Here is a 12,031-nt window from a genome sequence, read left to right as displayed (position 1 = left end):
ATCTGATATTGGAGAAGATAATAAGAGCTGTAGAACTGAACCGCTCAGGAAAAATTTACTACAAGAGCGTACAATTGCTGGCTTATGCCGATGACATCGACATCGACATCATCGGTAACTAAGACCGCGAAGTCTGTTCTGCCTTTTCCAAGTTGGATTAGGAAGCAAAGCGAATGGGTCTGGCGATAAACGAGGACAAGACGAAGTACCTCCTGTCATCAAACAAACAATCAGCACATTCGCGATTTGGCACCCAGGTCACTGATTACAGTTATAATTTCGAGAAAGTGGAGAATTTCGTTTACTTGGGAACCAGCATTAACAGCATCGAGATCCATTGCAGAATCACTCTTGCCAACAAGTAATACTTTGGACTGAGTAGGCAATTTAGGAGTAAAGTCCTCTCCCGACGTACGAAAACCACACTCTATAAGTCACTCATCATGCCCGTGCTTGTATATGACGCAGAAGAATCCGATGAGTTGGCTCTTGGAGTATTCGAGAGAATGATTTTGCGGAAGATTTACGGGCCTTTACGCGTTGCCGCCGGCGAGTACCGCAGACGATGGATCGATGAGCTGAAAGTATTGTGGCTTCACTTGGCATTTCCAATTGGTGTCAGTTGGCACTGAAGAGAACGCTTTGGCGGTTACAGCCAAATAAGAAGAAGAGAATAGAGCTATAACCTTATCAGTCAAACGGTGTTATAATCCCGACGAAAGCCTTGACGGAGGTACCGGGAGGGGAACGTTGGTTAAAGTCTCACACTGACGGGGTTAAGCTTTCGATGCTTCCTCCTCGTAAAATAAACGCAGTAAAAAGTTAACTATTTGAATTGATGAATAGTTTTATATCAACTTTTGTGAACCTCTGTTTATGTATTTTTGTACAACAAAATTTTAAGCTATAATAAACAATTTTTTAGTATGTTATTAGTTTTGATTTTTTTTTTTGTGTAGGTGTGTAGTCTTTGTCGTTAAAGTTTTAGAGCAGTTATTCAAGTTTTTCTTAAACAAATCTTTGAAAAAAGTTAAAAAAGCAGCGTCAAATATTTCATTATTCCGTTGAAAAAAATTTGTAATATTTTTATGTAGATTTTTTAAGCTTAAACTGTTTTGTCATCTGAGGTGATTTTTTTCAAAAAATTCTTTAAGAAACTATTTCTATTCATAAAAAACTCCATTTTTAAAGATATTTTCAAACCGGTCCAGCTAACGGAAATCTTAATACTTCTTCGAAATATTTTGGTGGATGCCTTAAAATACAATAATTTTGTAATACAGCTGGAATAGCGCAACTTTTTTTTGCTGATGCAAAGTCTAATTTACATACATCTTGAGAGCTGTATACAAAGCTTACACTACAAAGCACAAATATTTCGACGAATTTATAACCTCCTCCGTTTTTGGAGGTGGTTAAAAATTACAGCACCATTCGCACTTATAACAAATTTTTTGCTGCTAGCAATTACACGCACCCAATCAATTTTTTTTGCCCACATTCTAGATTAGCGCCAAATCAAAGACTCTGTTTACGTGCGTAGCATACATATTCAAATTTAAAACAAATTCTTATCACATTCTCTTAATTTTTCCCTATAAACTTACGTTCTTACAAACCCAAGTTCTAAAACTAAACGCAAAAAATAGATTCACACTAACACTTTTTTACACTTCACAGGCGAACCGGATCCATTGGTTAACTGCACGCTACTCAATCAAACGTCGACTGGCTTTCAAATTGAATGCATCGAAGGCTTCGACGGCGGTCTACAGCAGGATTTCATTATGGAAGTGTATGTGAATGGAACGACACGCCATCCAAAAATTTACAAATCAAAGTGAGTAGATTGTATCCACGCGCCACTCGCTATGTGTGTGGCCCAAAATCAAAGCCATCTGCACCTCACCGATCTCATTCCTTATCCTACCTAATTCGTGCCGCTCCCACTCACCCATTGCAATTCCCTCTATTCACGCTCAAATTGTGTTGAATGACCACTGGCAGCTGCCAGTTCCATCTACATTCGTCCATTTATTGGCGAGTCACAATTTTGCAGCGCTTTTGGGCGGCTGAAGTACGCCGAAAATCCGAAACAAAAAATGTGCGTTATGTGACGCTGGATTTCACTTCAATTGCAGCATTTGTGACGCTCTCAAGCACTTTCATCCGCCTTTTTTCATTAATTTTTCAAATCGGTTTCTATTGCTTCACTTTGTCTCTTCTCTTTTTCATTTTACGCTACGTCATGCTCGTTTGATCGTTGAATGGCTGGCTTTTTTGCTGCTGCTTTGCTTGCTGACCACCACTGTGCTGTCACTTCTATATTCGACTGTGAATTTTCAAATGCCTAAAATTTTAATTTTGCGTGACGACGATGATAAAAAACACAAATTCCACATGAATACAACAACAATGAACGGTTTGAATACATTATAGAACGCCTTACTTTGAAGTGCGTGGGCTGGTGCCCGGTATCGGTTACAATGTATTCCTGGTGGCGCACAATACAAAAGGACGAAGCAATGCAACAATTTTGCAAGTTTATACACTCAAAGATCCTGAAAAACAAACGGGTGAGTTATAAATGATAAATGAATTTTGAATGAGTGGCATACATATTTACACACATGTCGAGGAATAGAATTTATCATTATAACAACATGTTAAGAATATTAGTAATTATTTTTAAGTTTTAGAATTCAATAAAGCTGAAAATTTTAAGAAATAGTACTGAAAATCAATTTTATACATATAAAGCGTCGTTTAAAGTACAAAACTGCGTTACTGACATTTTTTGTCAAAAATTCGATTTGCTCACCGAAGCTCTTGGCTCAAGCCTATCCATTCGTCCTGAAATATACTAGCCAGAAATGCGATTGCTTTATAAAAAAGAGAACAATTTTGAAATATGAGTGTTTTTACTATCTAGAAAATAATTTATACAACCTCAGATACGCGGTTTTGTACTTTAAACGACGATATGTATTTATCTATAAGGTAGATATACGCTATATAAGGTCCTCAGGAAATCTACATTGTAACTTTAATAGCTAAAATAATGTATGTGCGTATGAAGTTGAGCAGAGAGCGAAACCTTTGCACATTTAAAAACCATTATTTACATAAATTATAAATTCCCCATTAAAAGTGTGGGAAACACTAATGCTATCAAAAATAGTTTGCTTTAGCTAGGACTGCTACAATGGTCTGTTTTTGATATATGAATTAAATTTCGTCACCAAAATAAATATTGATGAATATTTATACTTCAACAATATACTGCAATTGTTCAAGCCGAGAGTCGTGATACCAAAAGTGCTTTTCACCTGTCTCGGTGTCTGTAATCAAATCTTGCAACAAATTTTTAAACAACTTGTCGATGAGCCAGAGACTTGAAACTTCTAACTTAGCTCAGAACCCGATGACAATGCAATATGAAAAGTGAATTGATCCACTACATAACTCCACGAAAAATTTATCCGATATACGGTGCGACCCGTATATGTAGACCTTTAAAATCTTTGTGAGAAATTCTAAAAATACAGAAAGGTTCCGAAAACTCGAAAAATAACTTAAGGAATCTTGAAAGATTCGAGTTTTAAATCTTGAGAAAACTAAAAAAAAAAATAGAAGGAAACGAAAAGTCATAAAAAATTAAGATCGAGTCGATGTATCCATCTCGAATGGTACATACTTCTTACCCACTACTAGCAGTTTGCGTAATATACATATTCTTACCTTGCCTCGTCTATCTCATCTGTGGAAGAACATTTTCCATAGATGGACCGAACGTACCATTTATATGTGCTCAAATCGTAGTCCTTAAAACGTTTGCATTGCTCGTCTTTAAAAGAAGGGGTATTTTGAATTTTTCATTAGTAGCAGGTTTCAGGTGGCAGGTCCCAAAACTAGCGCATTATCAGATCCTCTGACCTTTTGACCGCTGCAAACCTATAGACTTCTGAGAATATTTAAATTGAGGTCATCGGAATCGCTCCTAAAGTTCGATATCTTTCTGCCCGCCCCAAAGGTGGCAAACGTTACCCAAGTTCGCAAACTCGGACCCGAGAGTAGGAATTGATTTCAGTCGAGCATCTATAACTGCAGCCAAGAAGATTCACTGGATCCCATTAAACCCCAGAATGTAAATAAACGATTTTTCTATTCCTGGTTAAAATTATTTCTTATGAGTGAAAATAGGCGAGCAATAGTTTCAGGTCAATACAAAGCAAGTTCTGACACGTTTATTATTCTTTGTGAACAGTTTTCAGCACAAACTAATTTTGATTTTTTTTTACGATTGTGTTGAAGTTTGTACGGTCCTTTCTAACATGTCAGGGAAATTGAAGAATAAACTTAAATTGTACTAAAATAAGCCGACAAAACGAGTTCATTTCTCACGTTTATTTGCATAAAAAGCCGGAAATTATAAGATGCTTTACTAAATTAACTTTAATTTTTGAATTTTTTAGTCGTTATTACTTACAAAAAGGCTAAATTTGACACACTGCCACGTTATTATGAACTTTCAACTGTAACTAGTATTGTTTCTACGCAATTCAACCACAGTACAATGACTAAAACAAAAGACAAAAGTAAGAATATCATCTACCCAAAGTTCCCATTCTAGCAATCAATCATACGCATACACACATTCTTCTGTACATATAAATAAGCCTTAGTATGGAAACAAATGTAGTAACCGAGTCCTGTAGTGTTAGCCAATCAGCCACTTTGCATACAAAAGCATACCTAAACAATGCATTAACAATGATTCCTATCTTTTTTTTATCGCTACTCCCGGTAAATGCATACATACATACATACATATGTACATTAGTATCGTATTTTGTCGCTACTGTTATAGACCTCTCACTCGCCTATGCGCCCGTAATCGAGGATATCCGGCCATTTCTCGGCATTCTGGTCGGCATTGTGGCCAGCATTTTCCTGGTGGCGCTCATCATTGTCATCATTGTCCGTATGCGCGGCTCATCTGGACGCGATCGCAATAACTATTCGCATCCATCGGCGGCCAGTGGGCGTGGCAACAATAATGGCAGCGTCAGCATCGGAACACTGCACAATGGTCAATCAATACAGGATATACGCATCGGTCGGGACACCTGCCATGTGACGAGCAGCCTGGATAGTATAGACAAGAATCCGGACATTATACCACAAGGTGGGTTGGTTAGCACAACAAAAGGTATTATAATTACAGCCACTTTAATGTGGGAGCTGTAGGGTGCTAATGCACACAGTTGAGGCGGTACAGTACTTTACACTGCAGCAGCAAATGCTAGAATACTAATCGTGAATAACGGTCATCCTACATACCGTTAATATGTACATTCTTTTATTTTTGCTCTATTTCGTGGGCGCGTATGTATGTATATGTGTTTAGATGGCCGCGACGATGATGAAGAATGGACCACCAAGGGACATAATCGCGCTTATGCAACTGCAGCGTTAGCGGAGCAGAACGCCGTCATCACCTCGTCGTCGTATGATCACATAATGCCAACATATGCCATTGTCGATAAGAAGGCATCGACGAATCATTTGCAACAATTTCAACAGCAGCATCAGCAACAACAACCACCGCCGCCGTCGCATGGGCAGTACATTCACTACAATGCGCTGATGCCAGTGAGCAAAATGGGCGGCTATGCCCAACAACAGCAGCAACAGCAGCAACAGCAGTCGCATCAGCAACAAAACAAGGTACGTACATACCTGAGCAATAAAGCTCAAAGCAAATTCAAACCATGGCTGAAACAAAAGCCAATTGAAATCAAATAGGCCTAACTATTATCGAAGCGCTAATCCAGAGCACAACAAAAGCATGAAATTTTCCAAAGCAATTCCAAAACGACCAACATGGGTTCAAACCAAGTTTATTTATGGCTGCGTGCAGCTTACGCGAGTGGCAGCAGAAATTTATCGCCTAAGCGAACAAGTGTCGCACATTATGTTCCCGCCAAAACGAATGTGTTTGTTTGCATTGATTCGCTGCTATTCGATTTCGTTGTTCTATGGTTTTGCTGCTATTTGGATAATTGATAATCCCAAAGTTTTGGTCATTGTTGGAATGTATTATGCAACGTGAATGCGGTAACTTGTGAATAGTATTCTACAGTGTTCAAACAATAACTTTCCAAATACCGATGCTGGCTGGCTCATTGTGCGAGCGAAATTGATATCTCGTTAAGAATAATGCAGACTTTGGCCTTTGAATTGTAATACTAGAGTTCACTCTTTGATGCGAAATTGTGTGCGTTTGAGTGAAAGTGCGAAAATCGGCAGATTTTTACAACAAACATATAGCACCGTTATGGCGTTGTTTCGCGCAAACGACAGCAAAGTAAAAAATACAAACGCAAATGTTTGCCTTTCGCATTTTCTCATCAAAGAGTGAACTCTACGAATGAGTTATTTTTTCTTTTTTATTATATACATAAAATATGTAAATATATGTATACTAAGGCAGGATTCATGCATTTCAGCAAATTATTCGCAGTCATTTCATAAAATAAATTCCTTTACAATCCAAATGCCCTAATAAGATCAGCAAGATGTGAAGTAAAGAGTTGGTAAGCGTCTTATATTTTTCATATGATAAGCCGCTCTGGACATTTCATTTTGTCGCCTCTTTATCTATGTACAGCGCAGAAAATATGAATAGGGAAGAGACACTTTAACATTCTTTGGCTATTTCCCTTTCCTTTATATATTGTTTATTATTTTTTTATGGAAGTGTTTATTTATTTATTTTTTGGTCTAATAACAATTATATTCAAAAAATTTTATTGAGCTTGAGGCCGTTTTAATGAATTACTAAAAATCAACGTGATTTTCCAACGTCAAAAATTTTCACTCTCTCCTACTAAAATGTAATGGGCATAAAACTGTATACATAAAAGTTTTGTTAAATTTCTAAATCAAAAGTTTAAAACTTCTGGGTGTAATTGCTAAAGTTTGTTGAATTTTTATAATTTTTATGCGAAGTTTAAAATGTGGATTTATATCGAGCCCTGAGCGCCAAAACGATGTAAGCGAAATTTTTTTCAGATTTTTTTTTTGGTTCAGAAATGTTCCTAGAGTATCTAGATACATTTATGCATTGAAAATATAATAAACAAAAACTGTCGCTTACATCTTTTTGGCGGTTAGGGCTCGATATGATGCTGATTATGTAATGTGCTAGACTTTAGTAAAATAAAAATAGCCAAAACTGGTCAAAATGTCACTTAACTTAATCAGCTGACCACAAGTGTAATTCCGCAAGCCTTTGCATGACCTCCACCCTTTTGACATATGCATGTCCCCTTATACTGTTGGCCGCCACAACAGGACACCATAGAGAATTATTGATTTACCGTGTAGATCAATCGCACATTTTCTACAAGCGTATTTTTAACACTCTTTCTATTGCACATTCAAATCCACGACAGTTTAAATTAATAAATTGCACTTAAAAGTGGAGGCACCTACCCCCGGTAAAGGAATAATATATACTATATTTCAACTTCAACAAGCTAAATGAAAAACCTATAATAGATCTTTGATTTTTTTTCCTATAATTGTATTCAATAACTATATCAAAAGAATATAAAAAAACTTTATAAATATTCATTGGTTTACACCAAGATAATTTAATTGTACCATTATGTTAATATTTTTACACAAAATATTTATATGTGCAAAGCATCGAGCTGTAGGTTATCGATTACTTTAAGAAAAGTTTTAACGATAGTGTTATTTGTTAGTATTTGATTGTATTTCTTTTGCTTTGTAACAGTGTAAACAGAATCAAATCGCTGAGCGAACTTCTTCGGAAGAAAGTTCGCTGCCAAAATTAAAACACACTGCAGTATATGAGATTGCACACATCCAAAGCGGTAACGAATTTCGTTTGACGCCATATCATGCATGGCCGTAATCGAACATAATTAATATTTTTTATTCTATACTCCATTACTATATATATATATATTATATATTCAGAGTTTCATCCATATGTATATACATTAGACTGCATCACTCCCCATACAAAAAAAAATCGGTGCTATTTTTCCATTGGAATTATAAAATCTATTATATTTTAAGACGTCCACCAAAATATTTCGAAAAAATATTAATATTTAAGTGAGCTGGACCAATTTCAAAACACCTCCAAAAAAGGAAAGGATGAATAAAAATTGTTTCTTAAAATTTTTTTTTGAAAAAATCCCCTCAAATGACAAAACGATTGAAGCTTAAAAAATTTGCATAAAAATATTCTTAAAAAATTAAAAAAAAATTTGAACGGAATCGTAATGAGGAGATTTTTGATGCTGTTTTTTAACTTTTTATTTTTATTTTATTTTTAAGATTGGTATAAGAAAAACTTGAATAACTGAGCCTAAACTCTTCTGATTTAGACTTAAGAGGTGTCGGTGGAAAGGTACTTTCCCACCCTTTTTATTTATTTGCTAATAAACTCATTCAAAGGATGAAAGAGAAAGGTAGGACGAACGAACGTCATTCAAAGTTGAATTAAGATGTGTTGGTGTTTGAAAAAAAAAAATTGGGACACGAATGACTTTTTTTGGACAGAAATAAAAACAGTGTGAAAATACCTTTCTACCGAGAGCCCATAAGTCTAAATCAGAATAGTTTTTCGTAAATCAATCTTTGAAAAAAGTAATAAAACAGCTTCAAAAATCTCATTCTTACGATTCCGTTGAAAAGATTTTTAAATATTTTTATGCAGATTTTTTAAGCTTAATCTAATTTGTCATCTGAGGGGACTTTTTTCAAAAAGTTGTTTGCGAAACTATTTTTATTCATAAAAAACTCCATTTTTGGAGGTATTTTCAAATCGGTCCAGCTCACTTAAATCTTAATATTTTTCCCAAATAATTTGGTGGACGTCTTAAAATATAATAGATTTTGTAATCCCGGCGGAAAAACCGCAACTTTTTTTGGTGATGCAGTCTAATATACATATGTACTTAGATATCGTTATTCAGTAAGCCAAATCTGCAATACATGCCCCAAACCTACGAAATTTCAGAGCTTTTTCTCAAAGACATTATTATCTCTAAATTGCATTTGTTGATGTAAAGAGCTCATTGCTGTATAACAGCCGAACGAAATGATCAGCATTAGCGCTGCTCAGCGCGGTTTAACATGATTTATTAAAAATTCCCGAAAAGCATCTATAATGCATGGGGCATGGTGCAGCAAGCCAACAAATTGTGTGCGTCTACGCTGAGCGAGTTTATGTACAAGTATTTATGTACGCGTATATATGTGTGTATGTACTTTCATGTGGGCCACTACTACCGTCGAACAGGAAATGAGAAAATCTTCGAATTTTGTTCCTATCTGGTGGAACCGCTAGCCGTTGTTCTAATGTCCGTCTCAAAATGCAGTTACACTTACTTGTTGTTTTAGTACATGACATACGCAGCTACATACATACATATAGATATTGAATGTGTTAGTAAGTACCTAAGTATGCGAGTGTTAGAGTGGTATAGCTAAATGCATTTTCAATCACTTCACAAGGCAACAAAAATGTGACCAAAAGAACATTACCAGCATCATTGCGGCAACAGTTTCAATGCTCTGTATTGGGATATGGGTGTAGGGGGAAGTGAAAGCGCCATTGTCGACAGCCATACTTGGCGAGATGCGCCATAGCTTGAACGCCCTTGTTTATTGCGCTCATAATTTCCACGGTTAATATCGCATTGTTCGCTTTGGAAGGATATTTCTTGCGCAGTGCTACGCCATTTCCTTTCTCTCTATCGACTACTGAATGCATGACTGTTGGGAGGATGGCCGCGAACACACTCGATTTTCTATGGTGCTCTTTAGATCGCCACATCCTAAGTGACCTCTCAACGGCACTTCATTTTGGCGCAAAACGTGAAATGTGAAGTGTTTTCACACGCGGCATTTGCAATCCATTTTCCTTTTTGGTGAAAGGTTTCCATGAATGTTAATGAACTACTAAATTCAGTTTCGATAAGAGTCATAAGTATGGTAATGCCAGTAACGTAACTGCAAGTTTAGTTCTACTCAATGCTCGTGTAGTTGGGGAAAAATTACTAATTTACGAGTACATAAAAATGTATCGGAAAAAAATTTAACATATTAAAAAAGTGGACGAAAGACCTTTTTACCTTCAGATAGCGCCACGAAATAAAGAATAAAAAACAATATATAATATAATAAACTAAATAAGAGTTCCTCATATATATAGTTATAAGTACCAGATCCGTCACAACGCAAATGTGCATACGAGTATTATTTGGGTAACACTGTTCACATAACGATTTTTTATACGATTAATAGCCAGCAGTTTCTTAGAAAGTTTGTTTTTGTATATATAGGTATACAAAAAAATAGTTGTTTACTAGTTTTTGTTTTAATGTTTGATAATAAGGCAACCGGCATGGTATCCAACCATATTATACTATGAGCGATATTGGACCAAGGTGAAGGCATATCTTAAATCCATTTACACTAAACAACGCTTGCTTACTTTCCATAAATTATCCTCTTCGATACTCAATACCAAAAAGTATGTTATCAATTTTAACTACACAACAAAAGGGACTATACAAACCTTATATAAATCAATATACAAATTCGAAAGTTATGAATTTTCTAAAAAAAGGTCCTAAAATTACTTCCATGTAATTTCACAGAAAATTTGAATCGGTTGGATTGGATTCCCTTTGAGGTTTCAATAGAATTGTTGAAAAAGTAAAATAAAACAAAAAGTTTTATAACTTCATAAACTGTTGATTGATTTTAACGAATGGTACCTAGTTTTACGCGGTATTAATCACTCCTTTCGAATTCGGAATTTTGGTAAAAAAAATGTTGTAGAAGTGGAAAAACTAATAAAAATTGGTGTAAATTCAGATTTGATCCAAAAGTTTTCCACGTACTTACAATTTCCTCACAAAACTTACTACATATTTTTTTAAATAGTCCAAATAACAAAAATAAAAAATAACCGAACTAAAAATTGTCTAGTGCTGGAAGCCATGTATAAATGTTTTTTTAAGAATAAGTTGAAAATTTGAAGGTGCTAGAAAAATTTAAAAAACAGTTTTGTGAATTACTCGGCCAGCTGTACGATCTGAACTGGGTCGCTTAAAAAGTTCGTTCAATTCTTTTATATTTTCTAACACCGTGTAATTTGATACCTGATTATTCGGCATGATCCGTAATCCAAACAAGAGTCCATGAAATAGATAAAAAGAGGAGCAAAGCCAACAAAGTAATTTTAAATGGAAAAATCGGCGTGGAAGGTTATGGTAACCACTTTTTCGTATAGTGAGTGGACTTTAATTGATTAAGTACTTGCCTAAAGGGACCACAGTAAGCTAATTTACATACAGCGGTGCAAGTTAACGCGCCTCATACGGTTTCTGCAAGACAATACGGCCATTTACACCGCTCGAGTTGTGTGAGATGTCTTAAAAGCTAACTTTTTTTAAGTTACGGCCGAGGTAATGACAAATAAATACCAAAAAGGATTCGAATTTTTTCTCAAAATAAATATCAACGTTTTGATGCTGAGAAAATTCCTGAAATTCTCATAAGGCTCACACCTGTGGGGTAGATAACTTCATGCGATGGGAGAGGGATCAAGGGAGTCGATTATTTTTTATCGATTTTTATGAAAAGTTAATTCAAAGTATTGATTAACGACTTTAATGGAAAGGATGGATTTTTTTAATTCCAAACTTACAAAATTCGAAAGGAAACTATAAAATTACCAAAACAGCAACGCGGGTCGAAACATGTGTCTTATAAGTACTTGCATATGTGACTTGTGTAGGTCGGTGTTATTCGTACGGAGGATTTTCAGTTGGTGTAATGTAAAAAGACAGTATGCGGCGCACACGCTTTGGTAAATGCTGTTTCACCTAAATTTTGTGCTTAACAGTCACCTTTTTTTAAGAAATATGGAAAAATGTATACATAAATACTATAATAGTTATCGTAGCTGTGTTTT

The 12,031-nt window shown here is 35.5% G+C and overlaps 1 protein-coding gene across 1 annotated transcript in view; it reads left to right on the top strand.

Annotated features, from left to right (window-relative positions):
- LOC118744850 (hemicentin-1) overlaps nucleotides 1-12,031 on the top strand; it is a gene marked incomplete at both ends in the record, with an annotated part of 365,034 nt that overhangs the window by 336,643 nt on the left and 16,360 nt on the right. The window contains 4 exon segments of the mRNA XM_036478225.1: nucleotides 1,681-1,840; nucleotides 2,440-2,576; nucleotides 4,871-5,188; nucleotides 5,411-5,730. Coding sequence (XP_036334118.1) covers nucleotides 1,681-1,840; nucleotides 2,440-2,576; nucleotides 4,871-5,188; nucleotides 5,411-5,730 — 935 coding nt within the window.

This window comes from Rhagoletis pomonella, unplaced genomic scaffold, assembly GCF_013731165.1.
Source record: "Rhagoletis pomonella isolate Grant_MI unplaced genomic scaffold, Rhpom_1.0 Rhpom_scaffold_00008, whole genome shotgun sequence".
Classification (NCBI taxonomy): Eukaryota; Metazoa; Arthropoda; class Insecta; order Diptera; family Tephritidae; genus Rhagoletis; species Rhagoletis pomonella.
This window is presented reverse-complemented; position numbering and strand designations above follow the sequence as displayed.